The sequence below is a fragment of the Palaemon carinicauda genome, chromosome 19 (assembly GCF_036898095.1).
Source record: "Palaemon carinicauda isolate YSFRI2023 chromosome 19, ASM3689809v2, whole genome shotgun sequence".
NCBI lineage: Eukaryota > Metazoa > Arthropoda > Malacostraca > Decapoda > Palaemonidae > Palaemon > Palaemon carinicauda.
In genome coordinates, this window is record NC_090743.1 from 53,670,150 (window position 1) to 53,690,865 (window position 20,716).

The following is a 20,716-nucleotide window of genomic DNA, read 5'->3' on the forward strand; positions in this document are numbered from 1 at the left end:
GGCGATCACGAGTTTACGAGTGACGATCATGAGCTGGCAAGAGACGTTCACAAGCTGGTTAAAATCGAGCACACACTGGCGAGTGCTGATCACGATCTGGCGAACAGCGATAAGTTGGCGAACGGCGATCATGAGCTGGTGAGTGACGATCAGGAGTTGGTGAGGGGACAATCACAAGCTGACAGCAATTGTCGGCGATCGTGGGGTGATCTAGAGCTAAAGGGTGAGACGAGTCTGCTGTGCAAGACGAGTCAACTTGGCTAGGCGAGTCAACTGGGAGCGACGAGTACGGTGGGTGTGACGAATCTTGCCGGGCGCAACGAGTCTTGGTGGGAGAGACGATTCAACTTGGCGAGGCAAGTCAACTGGGAGTAACGAGTCCGCGGATGGGAAAGGTGTCCCCTGAGATATACATGAACATGCTAAAAACTAAGCACTTCATCCGCCAACTGCCATTCAAGAACAAAGGAATACAGTGCTGTAAAGGCTGTAGAAAAAGTTAGAATAAAATAAATTCAATTCAGAATTAATCAGCTGAAAAAAACTACACGGGAGAACAACCTGATCCACGGACGGCATAGGAACCTGCTTCAGACTATGCACTCCCTCTGCCAGTCAATGTAGAATGAGGAGTGTGGCGTCGTCAGCAAAGAGAAGCAAGACAATAAGTTAATCCCTGAGTAGGACGCAAGCGGCCTTCCCTCTGGTGAACTCCCAAGGAGCAAGCGACATCAAACTTCAAACGGAGCAGCTGAAACCACAAGAGGAAGATTCCCCTGCAAAGGAGGCTGGGTCGCTCCATTCGGAGAAGAGGGGGAGGCCACCAGCCTATGGGTTGTCCGACATCAAAGGGGAAGAGACTGTAAGAGAAGGCTTATCCGGCCTCGAGAAACCCTGCATTACGCTGACACCAAAAAAGCAATACTCCTACTGTATTGATAAAAGAATGTTTATATATATAAAATAATTACATGAATGTTTAAATGTACAGTGGAACCTCTACATACGATCTTAACTCATTCCAGGAACTGCTTCGTATGTTAAAACAATCGTATGTTGGAGCAAATATTCCCATAAGAATACACTGTAATTTGTATTTTTGGGCTCGGCCCATGTCGTCCTGATGGAAGTTCCTTCATTAGTAGCTTCCAAGGTTATATTTGACTACAGTGATATATCCCAGGGAATTTACCAAAGGTATCCAGGATTCTAACTCCTGGAGCAAATATCCCTTAAAGATTTTTAATAGGGGATATCGCATAATATCAGAGGACGTATTCTTGACACGTCGCATAGCTATCTACACCCATAATAGCGTTTTCGCTTCGAGGGGAAAAGTGGCAAGAATATAGGAGAGCCGTTATTAAGGCAACTCTCTTACTGTACTGTAAATAGGCGCCACCCTGCCAGCTCGTGGCGCCATCTAGCCATTCTTTCCCTTGTAGCTTTGCTGACCGGTGTTTATCCCGTGTTATCTCTCGCTATTTTGGATTTTTTTTCGTTGCTATGATGTCTTCACCAGCCTCATCTGCTTCTGGAAAGTTAAGTAATATCTTTGAATTGTGTAATGTAAGCTCTTGCCAGTTTTACTCTTCGATTGAGATCGTAATTAACGTAACAAGAGCTGTTGCCAGCCGGATGGCGTCATGGACGCGGTCGTTCTTTCTGTACATTTAGTTAGCCAGAACGACTTACCCGGCATCGCTTGCTTCTTAACTTTAGCTATTTAGCAATTTAGCTAGGGATTTTTATATTATGTCCTTGTTGTCGTGAATTTGGCTAAGTATTTCGAGCCTCCCGAGTGCTAGGCTTCCTAGCCTAGGCACCTTCACACTTCATGCATGATATAACCTTCCTGGTAATGTTTTACTGAAGCTCAGGCAATATTTTATACATTTAAGATATTACTGCATAAAATATTCCTCTTCCAAGATAGTTTACGAGAGAGTTTCGGTGAACGATTCTCCCTGCACCTAGGCTACTAGCCTAGGGGCTTTAGCATACTTTCATACGTGTCCCCAATTGCTCTTGTATTGTCTTTTAAGGGGAGACTGACACCTCCTATACCTTTCAAGCCAATACCAATCTCCTGGTGGGATTTAAGAGCAATTCCTCTTCCCTCTGACTAGCCTAGGCTACCCTCGGTTAGCTTTGCCCTGAACCGAGTTCTGGCAAATCTTTACTGAGGCATTCCGTTTCTTTATCTTAACAACTGAGTCGGTTTCAAGCTTAGAACGGGACATCAGAGTAGAATGTCTGTGTTTGGCATCCATCCGTCTTGGTGAAATGATCTCCCAAGTTAGGTTAGGTTGCCTTTACAGGAGGCTAGACCTCCCTAGGCCATACCCTGGAGGTCTTATATGACAATTCCTTCTCCCTTGGCCTAGCAGACAGTCCTGTGTTGGTAGATCTTAAGCCAAAGAATTGAATTCTTCCCCTGCCTAAGATCTCTGGTACGAGATTCCGTTCCCTTTTGAGATTGCGTCCTGGGTGTCGCCTTCTCACCTAGACTAACCCAACCTGGGGAATTGAATTCCCCAACTATGAGGTCGTCTACTATGGGATCTGAATCGCCCAGGTCGCTAGTGCCTTTGGGTATTACCTCACCTATAGGACCCTTGCCCCTCCCCTGCTGTCCTTTTTGTATTGGCCTAGCCATCACATACCCTGGCCGTCATTCTACATTCCACCCTATGGGTAGTCTGAAGAATTGGCCTGGGGTCTCCTGCCTGCCGCTGCCGGCAGGAACCCCATCTTTCTTTGAGTGTTCTTCAGCCCTCCCTTGGACTGCCTTCCATATCCATGCTACCAATATGGATGGGATATGGTCGGATGGAAGCCCGAATTTAATTCCCCCTTCCATTTGAACCCTCATTCCGGATGTAGGCCGGCAAGGCTGACCTTTGCCTTCCTCCATCCTTCTTTTCCTTTGCCTTTCCCTATTTTGGGCCGACTGCCGGCAGCCATGTTGGACGCCTTCCGGCAGTTAGCTCTGCCGCCACTTGCCATGGGCGCCGCTAATCGACGACCAAAGGCAATAGGCATACTCTGGCCGGCCGCCGGCAACTATGTTGTCTGCCAGCGGCCGGCCACCCAAAGTCTAGACATTTAACCGCCGGCTGCTGCCGGGTCCTACTTGATAGAGGGACCCTCTGGCTGCCGGCGGCAGAGCAACTGCCGGCGACCTGCCACCCATCATCCTGAAGGCAGTACTTGCCTTCCTTAAGCCTGGAACCTGCCAGCAGAAACGGCAGTACTGGCGGCATGACGCAGGCAGAGCAACTGCCGGCGACCTGCCGCCCATCACCCTGAAGGTAGAACTTACCTTCCATAGCCAAGAACATGCCGGCATATGCCGACACGGCAGTACTGGCGGCATGCCGCCGGCAGTCAGTGCTGTAGCCCATACAAATTTTTTCCAACCTACAAGGTGCTCATGGGCAGCCTATTGTGAGACCATCACATTCAAGAGAGCGATTCTCTCTGCCTTTTTAATGGTTAACAACCATTACCAATTCCCCAATATTGAATCTAGAAGACAGTGTTAACAAGACACTTTATATCCACGGATATTATCTTCCCAAATTCATTAAGAATTTAGTATTCAATGTTGAAGGAGGTCACAGCAATGGGCTGGACAGGAGACACAAGTAGGTGTCTTTTCCTTTTTTCTAGCTTACCATGTCCTAAGCTATATATTTTTGAAAAATATGTATGATGAAATTTGAGAATTTCACCGAATACTTATATGCTTTTCTTTCTTTACAGGAGGAGCATCCCGAGTGCGGGAACAACTTCTGCAGGCTCCGCAGTAGGAACTTCTGCGACCATGACATGTGCAGGACCAACGCTCGCTGCGCAGTCACGAAGGGATCTCTTAAATACTGGGACCCACAGGTATGTACCGTTTGTGACAAACTTGTTAAGGAGGCTTTTGATGATCAAAAGTCTACAGAGTCAAGGGATGCAGCAAGAGAGACGCTGGGAAAATGGGTCAGGGGTTTTCAGAAGAACACCTCTGACCCATACCTTCCTAACGAAAGGATGAGGGACTGTCTGTTCCCTAGGGCATCTTCGGATGCAATCGTTCCCCAGGCTCAACCCGAGATTCCCCTCGTCCAGATTCCGATAGAATCTGTTGTATCGGACGCCTTGAAGGGCATCCAGCTTGAGGACATCATGTCGGTTGTCTCAGAGGAGACTGAACACAATTTCCTGGTGGAAGAACTGGAACAGGAGGATGACGTACCCCCTGAAGGCGAGACCGAGAAAGCCGAAATGATTTCGGTTTCTTTTGCTACGGTGGCCGAGCCGGTGCCTTCGACCTCTTCTTCTGCCCCCCAGTTAGATTCGATCACGAGTATGCTGCACTCACTTCTTTCCAAGTTCCGGGACATGCAAAAGAAATCGTCGGAGAAGGAGGCTTCTCTTCGGATGGAGATGCACCAGCTCGTGGCGACGCGTTTAGCCCCGAAGAAGCTAAACATCAAGGATCTTCCTGCTTTCTCCGACGTCAATCCTTGGAGGTATGCGGAGCATATGCCGATGTCAGGGGGGAAGATCTTCCTCTCCGAGAAACTGGGCAATGTCCCAGCGGATGATGTAGAGTTCTGGCCCAGCAAAGGGGCCTATCCGGATTGCTATGTCCGCCTGAGGACAGAACCTTCGTCCAAAGAGGAGACAGGCCTTATTTACCAACCCCTTCAAAGAGAGGGCCTTTACTAGCTCCAAGGTGCCGGCTCTCAGCAAAAGGCACCCTTCCTTTATTGCTGATCCCTCTCATGCCTTTCCCTTTATGGACAAAGGGTTTAAGGCCGCATTAAAGGCGGTTGAGGCAGGGAAACCCTGTCCTACACTCGAGGAGTGTAGACCCTTTTCCCTCGCCTTTCCATCGGATGATGCAGACTGGAAAGATGTTCACAACACTTTTTCACAGTCGGGAAGCTGGAGGCAGACATTGCCGGACGACAGTTCGGTGAAGACCTCCCCAAGTTGTCGGACTTTCTCCTGCGCAGAGAGCAGGAGACAAAAGAACGTCTTGCCGCTTCTATGTCTCTGCAGATGGGGCTAGAGACAATGGCAAGCATTTCGGAAACCCCAGACATGTACATGGTCTTCGCCAAGGCTCATCTGGCGACGGTCACCAAAGACCTGTTTAATTTCATTAAAGGCCGAAGGGCTTGCAGGGAGTTCGTGTTTGCCTCGGCTGCGGTGAGGCATGAACCAAGGAAGCTGATAGTTTCCAACATCTGGGGAAAAGACCTCTTCCCAAGCGAGGTCAAACAGGTCGTGGACAAAGCCGCAACGGAGAATAGGAATCGCCTCTCCAAGTGGGGCTTGTCCTCCAAGAGGAAGTCTTCCGCTGACGAGGGTCCCCAGCCCAAAAGGAAGACGAAACGACCAAGCGTGCCCTCTCGTCCCAGACAACAACATCAGCTTCCCATGGCCACGGTGCAACAGACGGTAGCACAGCCAACCACCACCTTCCACCTGGTCCCCCAGACGGTGGCGACACAGTCGCCCGCTTTCACCCTAGCTTTCGAAAGGCAGTCAACGACCTTTAGGCCGAAGTCTCGAGGTTCCTTTCGAGGATCCTCTAAGCACCCCTCCAGAGGAAGGGGCAACAGAGGTGGACGTGGCCAAGGAGGTAAATCCTCCAACCAGCACTCAAAGTAAGATGCTACCGGTAGGAGGGAGACTTCTCCTCCTTCGGGATCGCTGGACCTTCGATCCCTGGGCCCACAGCCTAGTCAAGAATGGACTACGATGGAGTTGGAACACATCTCCACCCAACTTCCCTCAATTCTTCCAACACTCAACCCCCATATTGGAAGAATATGTTCAGGAACTCTTAAACAAGAGAGTTATAAGAAGGGTGAAGTCCATCAAATTCCCAGGAAGGCTATTTTGTGTTCCGAAGAAGGACTCGGAAAAGCTCGGAGTCATTCTGGACCTATCACCACTCAACAAGTTCATATTGAACTACAAGTTCAGAATGCTGACGCTTCGACACATAAGGACCCTTTTGTCCAAACAGGCATATACAGTCTCCATAGAGATGACGGATGCGTACTGGCACGTACCAATCAACCATCAAGTTTCCCCCTACCTAGGGTTCAAACTACAGAAAAGACAATACGTCTTCAGAGCCATGCACTTTGGACTAAACATAGCCCCAAGGGTATTCACCAAGCTTGCGAATGCAGTCATTCATCAATTACGCCTAAAGGGAATTCAGGTAGTAGCCTACCTGGACAACTGGCTAGTGTGGGCAGCATCCAAGGAGGAGTGCACGCAAGCCTCCAAGGAAGTGATCCAGTTCCTGGAACATCTAAGATTCAAGATCAACTTGGAAAAGTCTCGTCTTTCTCCAGCTCAGACGTTCCAGTGGCTGGGTGTCCACTGGGACTTACAGTCACACTGCCTTTCCATTCCATCAAAGAAGAGGGAAGAGATAGCAGGATATGTCAAGAGACTCCTTCAATCTGCCCGGATATCAAGAAGGCAACAGGAGTGTGTGTTGGGGTCCCTCCAGTTTGCCTCAGTGACAGATCCAGTGTTGAGAGCACAATTAAAAGATGCATCAGGAGTTTGGAGAAAATACGCATCAAACACTCGAAGAGATCTAAAGAAACCTATACCAAATCGTCTGCGATCCCTACTCAAGCCATGGTTGGAGGTCAAGACCCTAAAGAAGAAGGTACCCTTGCAACCACCTCCACTGTCAGCCACCATTCACACGGATGCCTCAAAGGAAGGGTGGGGAGGCCACTCTCATCATCGGAAAGTCCAAGGAACCTGGTCTCCCCTCTTCAAAACCTTCCACATCAACTTTCTGGAAGCCATGGCAGTTTTTCTCTCACTGAAGAAACTGAAACTTCACTGCTCGATCCACATCCGTCTGGTTCTAGACAGCGAGGTTATAATGAGATGCCTATATCGACAGGGCTCGAGATCGCCTCAATTGAATCTAAGAAATACTGGCCATCCTCCGACTAGCGGAGAAGAAGAGATGGCACTTGTCAGCAGTCCATCTTCAAGGATTCCGCAATGTGACGGCGGACGCTCTTTCCAGGTTCAACCCAGTGGAGTCGGAATGGTCCCTAGACGCAAGATCATTCTCCTTCATCTTATGCAAAGTCCCAGGACTGCAGATAGACCTCTTCGCAACGAACGACAACAAGAAGCTACCCCGGTATGTAGCCCCGTATGAGGACCCTCTAGCGGAAGCAACGGATGCGATGTCTATAGACTGGAACAGATGGTCCAAGATATACCTGTTCCCTCCAACCAACCTTCTGCTGAAAGTCCTCGACAAGCTGAGATCCTTTTACGGGACAGCAGCGATAGTGGTCCACAAGTGGCCCAACAGCGTTTGGTTCCCCCTGGTAACGGAACTACGCCTGAAGCTGATCCCGTTGCTGGATTCAGTTCTGACTCAGCAAGTGCAGAAATTGACTGTCAACTTCATCACAGAAGTCCCGGAACCTTCATCTCATGATTTTCTCACCTTAGCAGTCAAGAAAAGGTTCGGGATTTCAAAGGACAGTATTGACTCCTTAGAAGAATACTAGTCAAAGTCAACAAGAAGACAATATGAGTCTTCCTAGAAAAAATGGGTCGCCTTTGTCAAGGCCAAGAAACCTAAGGAGATTTTTACGGAGTTTTGTTTGTCCTTCTTCATCCATCTCCATGAACAAGGTCTAGCAGCCAATACGATCACTACGTGCAAATCTGCCCTAACCAGACCAGTGCTTTATGCCTTCCAGGTAGACTTCTCTAACAAAATCTTCAACAAGATTCCCAAAGCCTGCGCTAAAATTCGGCCCGCAGCCCATTCAAAGCCCATTTCATGGTCTCTGGACAAGGTTCTTCACTTAGCATCAACTCTGAACAATGAAGATTGTTCGCTAAATGACTTGACTCAAAAGGTGATATTCTTATTTGCACTAGCCTCGGGTGCCAGAGTCAGCGAAATAGTGGCCCTCTCGAGGGATGGTGGCCACATTCAGTTCACAGACTGCGGAGAACTGAACCTCTTTCCGGACCCAACGTTTCTCGCCAAGAACGAGCTGCCCACTAAGAGATGGGGGTCCCTGGAGAATCTGCCCTCTGAAGGAAGAAGCTTCCCTCTGCCCAGTGGAATGCCTAAAGGTCTATCTTCGTAGAACTTCAGACTTTAAGGGAGGTCAGCTTTTCAGGGGAGAAACATCAGGTTCAACGTTATCCTTGAAACAGATAAGGGCAAAAATCACCTATTTTATTCACAGAGCGGATCCAGACAGTACTCCCGCAGGTCATGATCCGAGGAAGGTCGCCTCGTCTCTAAATTTCTTTCACACTATGTCGTTTGAAAGCCTTCGCGCTTATACTGGATGGAAGTCATCCAGAGTCTTCTTCAAACACTACGCGAAGCAATTACAGGAGATAAAGCATTTTGTGGTGGCAGCAGGTAGTGTTCTAAAACCTGCCGCCTGACTTCTGCGAAGAACAGTGCACTATTCGGGACTTTTAGTGAAGGGTGTACATGATAGACTCTTAAGGTATATCATGTGAGTAATGTGTCTAGTGAAGGACACTATAGACTGTTCTAACTACACAGGTGACATTAAGCATAATAGACTAACACATGTGCCATGCATATTTATATGCATAGTGTTCCTTGTAATAACAGAATACATAGTGAAATCTTTACATATTTCCCATAGAGTGGCTTGTGTTCCCTTTTTCAGGTGACGCTTAATTTATTTCTGTTATTACTAATTATGCTCCTATGCAGATTCATTCAGCATAAATTGTAATTGTAATTGATTGTTACAACCATGATTTCTATTTTTTATTTTTGTAATAAACAATAGTAGGAATCTTTGCGTCTCATTTCGCCCCAAATATTCTAAACTTTATTTAAATGTCAGAGCATCTTTTGATCCTATTGATATCTAGGAAAACACTGGGAACTAAGGTTATTACTGTTCCAAACAACCAGGTAAGGACTGATTGTACTAAACTGTTTATCTTACTGAATTAAGGTTTCCTACATGTATATAAACCTGTCTGTCTCTATTAACAACCAGACCCGGGAGGTTTTCAGTAACCTACACAGATCAATACCATCTAAGAAACTATGCTTTACGTATATGACGACACTAATATACAAACTGTTTGCTAGTCTGTTCCTTGAACTCACAATCCTCGGGTTTTTTCCTAAAGTCTACCCAGACTCTTCCCTGTAGGGGGCAGGAAGCACTGACATATGACATGATCAGTTGAATGATGTATAACGGTAACATCAAGTGTCTCTAGATCCAGAAGACCAAAGGAAAATTTATCTCGAGATGAACACCACTATTGAAAATCCAGATACATTAATGCTCTGGTAAACTTCCATCAGGACGACATAGCCCGAGCCCAAAAAACGGATTTTGAGCGAAGCGAAAAATCTATTTTTGGGTGAGGTAGCCATGTCGTCCTGATGAACCCGCCCTCCTTTTGACAAAAGGATAACGATTCCCACCCTTATGTACTGTACAGTGAACCCTCGTTTATCGCGGTAGATAGGTTCCAGTCGCGGCCGCGATAGGTGAAAATCCGCGAAGTAGTGACACCATATTTACCTATTTATTCAGCATGTATATTCAGACTTTTAAAACCTTCCCTTGTACATAGTACTGTTAACAAACTACCCTTTAATGTACAGAACACTTAATGCATGTACTACAGTACCCTAAACTAAAACAGGCACAAATATTAAAGGTGATTTTATATCATGCATTTCCTAAACATGCTAAAAAGCACGATAAAAAATGGCAACCAATGTTTTGTTTACATTTATCTCTGATCATAATGTAGAAACAAACTGGAGGTAGAGCTTTGCTTATTACCCAGACATATTTCCCATACTTTTCCCTTAGAACTACATCACATCTTCCTACTTTAGATATATAGATATATATATATATATATATATATATATATATATATATATATATATATATATATATATGTGTGTGTGTGTGTGTGTGTGTGCGTATATATATATATATATATATATATATTTATATGTATACACATATACATACCTACATATATACATAAATACATGCATACATATATATATATATATATTACTGTATATATATGGGTTATGGAAAAAAATCCGCGAAGTGGTGAATCCGCGATGGTCGAACCGCGAAGTAGCGAGGGTTCACTGTATCTGTTACACCTACAAAGCTACAAAGAATGGCTAGATAGCGCCACGAGGTGGCAGGGTGGCGCCTATTTACAGTACAGTAAGAGCGTTGCCTTAATAAAGGCTCTCCTATATTCTTGCCACTTTTCCCCTCGAAGCGAAAACGCTATTAGGGGTGTAGATAGCTATGCGACGTGTCAAGAATACGTCCTCTGATATTATGCGATATCCCCTATTAAAAATCTTTAAGGGATATTCGCTCCAGGAGTTAGAATTCTGGATACCTTTGGTAAATTCTCTGGGATATATCACTGTAGTCAAATATAACCTAGGAAGCTACTAACAAAGGAACTTCCATCAGGACGACATGGCTACCTCACCCAAAAATAGATCCGTTAATTCGTTCCACAGCCCAAAAACCTATAATAACTCCTTAATAAATTACAGTACTACATGTAATTACACAACAATAAGACAATTGCATTATATAAGAAAGATGTAAAAAAGAGTAATTATAAAGAAATAATAAATAAAAAATGTGTTTCTATAGTCATTTTACCTTAGACAGAGGCCAACGCAGGTGTAGGAATTGCTACGCAGGAGACAGACAATCGGCGAGAAGGTAGAGATAGTGACTTTAAAAAAGTCCTCTCTCTATTTCTGTTTCTCTCTAAACATAGCATTAACATGCTCTTTAAATAATTTTTTTTTCTCTCTCTCTCTCTTGTTCTTCTTCACTGTTAGATTGTTAGACATCTATCATTTTTTTCTGAGAGAGAGAGAGAGAGAGAGAGAGAGAGAGAGAGAGAGAGAGAGAGAGAGAGAGAGAGAGAGAGAGAGAGAGAGAGAGAGTGAGATAAAACAAAAATGTGTTTAGAGTACATATGATTTTTAACAGCGTCAACGAGTTGAAAGACAATTAAATGTAACTAAAAAAGTAATATCAGTGAATCTGAATTCCTTTATTAACTAAAACAAATATGGATACAAACACACTCGCGTGCGTATGCACAAACACACACACACACAGGTGTAGGAACTGCTACGCAGGAGGAGACAGACGATCGGCGAAGCGGTAGAGATGGTGACTGCGATAATGTACCGTAACTTAGTCTAACTTACACTGCGGAAACTTTAACCTAACTTAGCTTATTTATTTTTTTCTATTTTTATATTTCATATTTTTTACATTTTTTTTTTTCTTTTTGATTTTCAATTTTCATCACTTTCAGTGATGAGTTACGGTACGTTATCGCAGTCACCATCTCTACCTCCTCCCCGACCGTCTCTCTCCTACTGTGTAGCAATTCCTACACCTGTGTGTGTGTGTTTGTGCATATGCACAAGAGTGTGTTTGTATCTATATTTCTTTTAGTTAATAAATGAATTTAGATTCGCTGATATTACTTTCTTAGTTACATTTAACTGTCTTTCAACCCGACGCCGTTAAAAATCATATGTACTCTAAACACTTGTTTAATCTCTCTCTCTCTCTCTCTCTCTCTCAGAAAAAATTAATAGATGTCTCTAACACTCTAACAGCGAGAGAGAGAGAGAGAGAGAGAGAGAGAGAGAGAGAGAGAGAGAGAGAGAGAGAGAGAGAGAGAGAGAGAGAGAGAGAGAGAGAGAGAGAAATTTATTTAAAGAGCATGTTAATGCTATGTTTAGGTTAACAGAAATAGAGAGAGGACTTTTTTAAAAGAGCTTGTTAATGCTATCTTAGTTTTCTTTGCTTCACTTTCTTTCTTTCTTTCTGTTCATCACGCTGGCCCTTCTCACAAATGATCGTTTCAGTGATTGTATCACCAACAATCTCTTTGTCCTTTATCCCTATCAACAAAAGGCGTTCCATTTCTTCCAAGGTATTGCTAAGACGTTTTGAATTAATGGTGATCCCCTTCGATGGTTTGACTGCTTTAATGGCTGCCTTTTGCGTGATGATCGTTGAGATCGTAGACATATTCCGGCCATATTGTTTAGCCAGATCACTCACATGCACACTGCTCTCATGTTTTTCTATAATTTCTTGCTTCAATTCTAATGAAAGAATTGCCTTCGTCCTTTTCTCACCACTACTAATACCTGTAACTTAGCTTCTTAGGCACCATGATTATAGGTAAATTCAAAGAGGAAACATGAGAAAAGGAAGATAATAAGCACTGTTAATAACAGACTGAACAGAGGACAACCACACGATACAGACGAGAACAGACCAACTCGACTCTCAATGGCGTCCCTCCGACGTGCTGCCATCTACTGGCGTAGACAAGATCTACATCGGATGTTGGAGCATGACTTCGGTTGTCGAGACAAAAATTTGATCAAATTTTACTTCGGATGTTGGAACAATCTTATATAAAGACAACTGTATGTATTGGTTCCACTGCATATAAAAGCAAGTAAGTAAATAATAGAAAAGTCAAAGGCCAGTAAAAAAAAAAAGTTGAGCGAAGAGAGGCGAACTTCTACTATCACTAAGCCAAAAGTAAAAAGTGACGAGACAACACAGGTGTGTGTGCGCGTGTGAGCGGAGTACCCGGCTACCCCTCCTACTCCCCCTAACTACCAGTAGGGTAGTTACACCTCGCTTAAAGTCTTATTGCCTGTCTTCTAGCTTCCCCAAAAATATACATACATACATACATATACCAAAGGCACTTCCCCCAATTTTGGGGGGTAGCCGACATCAACAATGAAACAAAACAAAAAAGGGGACCTCTACTCTCTACGTTCCTTCAGCCTAACCAGGGACTCAGCCGAGTTCAGCTGGTACTGCTAGGGTGCCACAGCCCAACCTCCCACATTATCCACCACAGATGAAGCTTCATAATGCTGAATCCCCTACTGCTGCTACCTCCGCAGTCATCTAAGGCACCGGAGGAAGCAGCAGGGCCTACCGGAACTGCGTCAAAATCGCTCGCCATTCATTCCTATTTCTAGCACGCTCTCTTGCCTCTCTCACATCTATCCTCCTATCACCCAGAGCTTTCTTCACACCATCCATCCACCCAAACCTTGGCCTTCCTCTTGCACTTCTCCCATCAACTCTTGCATTCATCACCTTCTTTAGCAGACAGCCATTTTCCATTCTCTCAACATGGCCAAACCACCTCAACACATTCATATCCACTCTAGCCGCTAACTCATTTCTTACACCCGTTCTCACCCTCACCACTTCGTTCCTAACCCTATCTACTCGAGATACACCAGCCATACTCCTTAGACACTTCATCTCAAACCCATTCAATTTCTGTCTCTCCATCACTTTCATTCCCCACAACTCCGATCCATACATCACAGTTGGTACAATCACTTTCTCATATAGAACTCTCTTTACATTCATGCCCAACCCTCTATTTTTTACTACTCCCTTAACTGCCCCCAACACTTTGCAACCTTCATTCACTCTCTCTGATGTACATCTGCTTCCACTCCACCATTTGCTGCAACAACAGACCTCAAGTACTTAAACTGATCCACCTCCTCAAGCAACTCTCCATTCAACATGACATTCAACCTTGCACCACCTTCCCTTCTCGTACATCTCATAACCTTGCTCTTACCCACATTAACTCTCAACTTCCTTCTCTCACACACCCTTCCAAATTCTGCCACTAGTCGGTCAAGCTTCTCTTCTGTGTCTGCTACCAGTACAGTATCATCCGCAAACAACAACTGATTTACCTCCCATTCATGATCATTCTCGCCTACCAGTTTTAATCCTTGTCCAAGCACTCGAGCATTCACCTCTCTCACCACTCCATCAACATACAAGTTAAACAACCACGGCGACATCACACATCCCTGTCTCAGACCCACTCTCACCGGAAACCAATCACTCACTTCATTTCCTATTCTAACACATGCTTTACTACCTTTGTAGAAACTTTTCACTGCTTGGGGTGTTTGAATGTGCGTGGATGTAGTACGATAGAGAGTAAAAGATGTGAGATTGGAAGTATGTTTAGAAGTAGAAGGATGGATGTATTGGCCTTGTGTGGGACAAAGATAAAAGGAAAGGGTGAAGTGATGTTTGGTGAAATGTCTGGTAGAGTGTCTGGGATTGAAAGGGGAAGAGCGAGAGAGGGTGTGGCTTTATTGCTGAGTGAATGGGTGACAGGTAAAGTAGTGGAATGGAAGGAGATGATATCTAGGTTAATGTGGGTAAGGGTTAGGTTGGGTAGGGAATGTTGGGCGTTTGTCAGTGCGTATGGGCCAGGTAGTGAGAAAAGTGAAGAAGAGCGGAATGAGTTCTGGAATGAATTAACTAGGTGTGTAGAAGGACTGGGTAGAAGGAATTATGTAGTTGTCATGGGTGACTTGAATGCTAGAGTGGGCGCTGGAGAGGTAGAAGGTGTCATTGGGAAGTATGGCGTACCAGGTGAAAATGAGAGTGGTGAGAGACTGGTAGATATGTGTGTTGAACAAGAGATGGTAATAAGTGCTAGCCCAAAAATATAATCCCTATAAATAGCGAAGGTTTATATTTAGTGTTGGAACACACTCAAAATAAAGTACATCATACCGTACTATAAAACCATACTCTAACAAGATTACCTTTTTAAACAATGAAAAAATGTCCTCCCGGAAGCTCTTGATTTGATTTATGGAATTTGGGCCAAATAACCCTGAGCAGCAGCAGTAGACATTCAATAGCATCATAAAATTAGAGAAAATCACGCATTTGCTCTATTCAATCAAATTTAAAGTTGGTCAGAATAATAGAAGAAAAGAAAGTGGACACTGGTAAAGTAGAGTGCTAAAAAGGGAACCTTCAAAGTAATGCCTACAGTGTGTGGGGGAACTAACAGCACTATTTCTTACAGATTGGAAGGTCTTGAAACTCAAGTACAACAATTTCTAGGACTCTACTAGTACTCTATTCTGTTAAAAAGCTCACATACTTAATTGTACCAGGGTAACAATGCTTGGAAACTATCACCACAAAATACACAAAACTCAATTATTATTATCATCATTTCTGATACAAAATAGTTTTATTGCTTTTAAGCAAAGTGTAAAACTTACCTGATCAAGTTTTAACTTCAGCCAACCAATATGATGAATTGTTGCTTTATCCAGCACATCACCCAACATTTTGTTAGCATGAGTGAGAGCAGACTTAGTGAGTCTATCTAAAGTCGAGTGGAGAGCATTATACCAACCACAAGTCTCTGTTTCTGATGAACACTTCATTATTAAGCTATGAAGTCGATCCGGTGAATGTAATTCGAGACTACAGGGCTCTGCCAGGGATAAATATAGGGAAATGGGTTGTAAAACCAAGTAAGTAATTGATATCCTTATAATACAGAGATACCTCTCAATACAAATGCCTGTATATGAAAAATTCATTGTACAAAAAGATAAAGTTTTTTTTACCTCATACTACAAAAAACCACTCATGATACGAAACAATATTTGCCTGGCCGCCGAGAATATCATTTTAGAACTCTCGCGCCACCAAATTGTAAACTCGCCAGCATCGTCCCACTCTCTCCTTAGTTATCTACCTACTCTAATGCTAGTTACCGCCGTAAGATCCTGCTCTCCTATTGGTCACCATTTTTCCCATCATTTATCTACTATCAACATTCCTTGACCATTTTGTTTTGGAAGCACTATGGTTCACACTGAATTGGTGTTGATAATTTAGATTTCATACTTTTAGTTATCCTGTTGCGTTATTGAATTCGTACAGTATTAGCCATGATCCCAAGAATGTTGCTGATGTTCAAGGAAAGGATAAGAGGATACTTTCTATGAAGACAAAGCTTCAGATAATCAAGAAATATGAGGCTGGCACGCGATTAAGTGTGGTCGCTTAGGAATACTGTACAGTCAAAATCTTACTTCTAGTAAGAGGAGCCACATTCATGAAGAGATGGAGAGACTGCTTCTCCTCAAGATTAAGGACAAGGAAATTGCTGGAGACACAATCACTGAGACGATAATCTACCACAAGGCCAGCACCATTTCTGATGATCTCATGTGTGCTCAGGCCGAAGAAAACACATGAGGAAGGACATTGCAGCAGTCACAGTAGGCACCCCCTGAGTTCAAGGCTTCATACGAGAGGTTTAAAAAATTCAAGAGACAGTCTGGCATTCGGTGGTGCGTCATGGGGAGGCTGCCAACTAAGACACAAACGTGGCTGAAGCATTTGTTAAGACATTCGATGAGTTGACTATCCAGGAAGGCTACAGTCCTAAGCAGGCCTTCAACTATGACAAAACTGGGCTTTTCTGGAAGAATATGCCTCTTCGAATGTACATCACGGCGGAAGAGGTTGCCTAGGCATAAGCCTATGAAGGACAAGCTTACCCTTGCACTCTGTTCAAATTCCAGTGGGGATTGTAAGATCAAGCCCCTACTGGTGTACCAATCAGACTCTCCTCGAGCCTTCAAGTCCCACAAAATGCTCAAGGAGAAGCTTTCGGTGATGTGGAGGGCTAATGCAAAAGCTTGGGTAACGAGACAGTTGCTTGTTGAGTGGGTAAACCTCTGTTTCAGTCCCACTGTAAGAAGATATTTTGAAGAGAAGCGCCTCCTCTGAAATTTCTGCTGGTGTTGGACAACGCTCCTGATCACCCTCCAGGCACTGAGGAAGATATCCTCCTGAAGTATTCCTTTATCAAGGTTAACTACCTTCCACCTAACACCACCCATCTCCTCCAGCCCATGGATCAGCAAGTGATTTCAAACTTTAAGAAGCTCTATACAAAGCATCTCTTTAGATGTTTCAAAATCACGAATAGCATGAATCTCACCCTGCATGAATTTTGGATGAAGCATATAAAAATTGTGATATGCCTCCGACTCATTGATCAAGCTTAGCAGGAGGTTTCAAGGTGCACCTTGAACTCTCTGTGGAAGAAGCTGTGGCCTGATGCCAGGGGTGTCATTTCATATATTTCTTGGGGTTGGGGGGGGGGAGGCAGAGACACTTTGGCAAGCTAAGCGAGCCTAACCAGCTGGGGGTTTGGTAGGGGTGCTGTAAGTCCCCTGGGGGAATTTTTAAAATTATTTTGTGCTATGTTGTGTGCTTTTGGAAGCCACATAAGCAAGTCATTTAAAAATTCATCTACCCTCACTATTTTTCATTTATCTGACCATCATTGGTGCTGAAGTATATAAATAGACTAGACATATAATGATCAAGAAGAAAAATATTTCAGAGAAATTTTGTATATTCATGAGTGCACATTTGAAAAGAAAACATGATAATTTTCTTTATCTTTACATTCTAATGAAAATATATTTTATAAATCAAAATAACAAATTTGGAAATAATTTGTATTTTTCCTAACATACAAACCTGAAGCTATTTATTAGGGTATTACTTTCGGCGCAGCTGAAAGATGAGCCATGATAATTTTAGTGAGGGATAACTACCCCATCCACTAGTTAGCAGGTGGGGGTTGGGGTAGACTGGCTACATCGCTCACTCGCACCTCTCGGCTGAGTGACCACTTTGCTTTGTGGCAGGACTTCTCGGGGGACAGGGTAGCGGGCCAATTTGTATAAATAGCTTCAGGTTCGTATGTTAGGAAAAATACAAATTATTTCCAAATTTGTTATTTGTTCCGACACAGATACAAACCTTCGCTATTTATTAGGGTGACTTACTCTTAGGAGGGAGGAAGTCCTCACCAACTGGCCTTGGTCATGACCCGGGGTCCTCTCTATTTCGATCTGTGATCAATAGTAGAAGGGACCCTACCCTCGCTAAAATCAAGTGCCGATATGAGGTACTGTAATACACTGATAGCAGCCTGCAAAAGCTTGTGTGTGAGTGGAACTAACAGTGTGGCTTGTCTTTAACATAGGAACTTGAGTAAAGAACCTATTGATCTTAAAGACTTACCCTATACCCTCCCTCTAAAAGGTATTGGGGACGTAACAAAACATTCTTCTATACTTAGGAGGCACAAAGGAAATGGGTCTTACCTACAGCGAGGTGAGGTCAGCTATGCTGAGGCTTGCGGAGCTGTTTTCCCCAGAGGGGAGAAGGTGAAAGGAAGAAAGGAGCCAGACATTCTTACTCATTCACCCCAGACTAATCCGGGTAGCCTCAGCCCTCAGCCCTCTGCTACTTGTCCATCAAGGAGCCTGAGGTGTTTAGACCAATTGTTTTGCGACCAACACAGGACCAATGGAAAAGGTCTCCATGTTCTTGTGGGTTACGTCTTTGCAGGTATTGGGCCGTGAAGGTCGACTAACGCTTCCACATGCCCACTTAAAGTATCTGCACCACAGAGTAGTTTCTTGAACGCCAGGGACGTAGCAACGCCAGTGACGTTACGAGCTCTGGGTCTTAGGAATGAGGAAAGTCTAGATTAAGAGTAACCTCAATTGCCTTCCGAACCCAGAGGGGAAGGAAATCCTTGAGGTCCTCCTCTTGACCTTCCCTGTGCTGGTCAACAGTGACGACATATGGGGGCGAGCTGGTATCATTCTTTTAAGGTAACCGGGTCTTAGGAATGAGGAAAGTCTAGATTAAGAGTAACCTCAATTGCCTTCCGAACCCAGAGGGGAAGGAAATCTTTGAGGTCCTCCTCTTGACCTTCCCTGTGCTGGTCAACAGTGCCGACACATGGGGGCGAGCTGGTATCATTCTTTTAAGGTAACCCCACAGACTCCTCACTGGGTAAAACCCCAGTTGATGGGTTTCCGGTTACCGAACAAAGACTCTTTATTCAAAATGGGCTGCACCTCGGGTACAGCATACTCGGATTGGCAATCCACTCAGGGACGCCGTTGAGAATTACTTCTCCCTGTCTCCTAGGGTAGGAGACATCAGAGGTTGGATCATACAACACACTAACTCTCTTGGTCAAAGCCCAAGCGGGTAGAAAAGGTGTTTTCCGTGTCAGGAAGCGATCTGCTGCTGGACCTACGGTTCGTAGAGAGGGGCCTCCAGAGACTGAAGGATCCGAACCGCGTTCCCAGGAGGAGGTTGAGATCCGACGGGGGACAAGTTATCTCACACTTGCATAAGTAAAGGTATCGATGGGAGAGAATCCCCTTCCACGACATCAGTCACCAAGGACCGAACACTTCGCCTGGAAGACCAACGCTGAAAAGTGTCTGAGGTGCCTAGACATCTTTTCCGAAACCTGATGAGAAAGGCCTCTCTGAGAGGGGTGGTGTAGGATCGTCCCAGGCGAGAAGTCAAAGCAAAGCTACGGCTTAGGAAAGTGTTAGCATGTGGCTGCTTGGAAGATCGTGCTGTGAAGGAAGATCTCTCGGAACTCCGTCAGGAGCTGTAGAAGGTCCGGGAACCATTCTGCGGGTTGCCAAAGCAAAGCTATTGGAGCTCTGTTAGGGGTGCAGAAGGTCTGGGAACCATTCTGCGGGATGCCATAGCGAAGCTATTGGAGTCATTGATAAGATCCTGCTTATCCTGACTTGGCTGAGGACTTTTTCACCAGACCGAATGGGGGGGGGGGTGAAGGCACACCTGTAGGCTGCCCCACCAATCTTGGAATACATCTTGTTTGAGGGCGTGGGGAATGGTCAAGTGGGAGCCTGAAGATCAGGGCCGCTGCGAGCATATCCACAGTCGGGGACCCCACAAAGTTAAGACTTTGTTGGATACAAGATGATTCCAAGACACTAGGAGCCCACTATCTGGATGGTTTTGCAAGCACATTGCTATACCAGGAATGATGCACGCAGATGGGGGCAACTAGTTGTCCTCTGTCCATCTAAGGCTTCGTACTGCTAGATGGTTCTTGTAAGAGAGGTGAATGCTGGTAACTTTCTGAATCGGGCCAACAGACGAGGATGGAATGGTATGGCATATGCCCCCCCCCCCCTCTCTTTTGATGCATGATAGAGAGCTTCAGGTCAAGAGGGAAGATGAGAGGACAGGCCTCTTTGCAGAAGCTCTTGTCTGCCACCCATCTTCCGCGGATTGTCCAGCAGTGAGGGGGGGGAGTGCATTGCAATAAACACACCTCGAGATGATGTTAAGACGTGTAACCAATTGCACGTTCTTGCAACGAAGGGGAGCAGCCTGTTCTCCTTCCAACTGCCACTAATCCAGTGTGGTTGGCCGAATAAGACCAATAACAAACGGTAAACCAGTTAATCAGTACAGCTTATGTTATAATAGCGAATCTCCATAGAGATCGCTTTCCGGACAAGACTGTACGGTAATCACCAAACGCCTCCAACCAAACCCAAAAGGGGATTGAGACGTATCTTCAATCTATTGTTGGGTGGGTAAAGAACATAAGTCTACTACGGAGTAGTAACACCGAACCGTACGCATGAAAAGCATACATGCGTAGTTCGACTTAAAAGTCGTATCCGGAACTGTTTGAGAACGTTGGAAACGTTCGTAACGGAGGTTTCTCCTTCTTAAGACAAAAACATTCGTACTTCTCCGTCTCCTATTGGTAAACTAGCATCTATATTAAATGTTCCCTACAGATATGCTTAAGAGAAGTTTCCAGCCAAAGCCTTTGTAGGAGACTAAGACTTCCGATCGGGGGAAAGGAAAAAAAAAAAATGCCTATA

The 20,716-nt window shown here is 44.7% G+C and overlaps 1 protein-coding gene across 2 annotated transcripts in view; it reads right to left on the bottom strand.

Moving 5' to 3' along the window:
* Positions 1-20,716, bottom strand: part of Syn1 (Syntrophin-like 1) — a 181,084-nt gene that overhangs the window by 65,701 nt on the left and 94,667 nt on the right. For both annotated transcript variants that reach the window (XM_068393584.1, XM_068393583.1), the window contains exon 5: positions 15,218-15,435. In XM_068393584.1, coding sequence (XP_068249685.1) covers positions 15,218-15,435 — 218 coding nt within the window. The remainder of the gene's footprint in view (positions 1-15,217; positions 15,436-20,716) is intronic.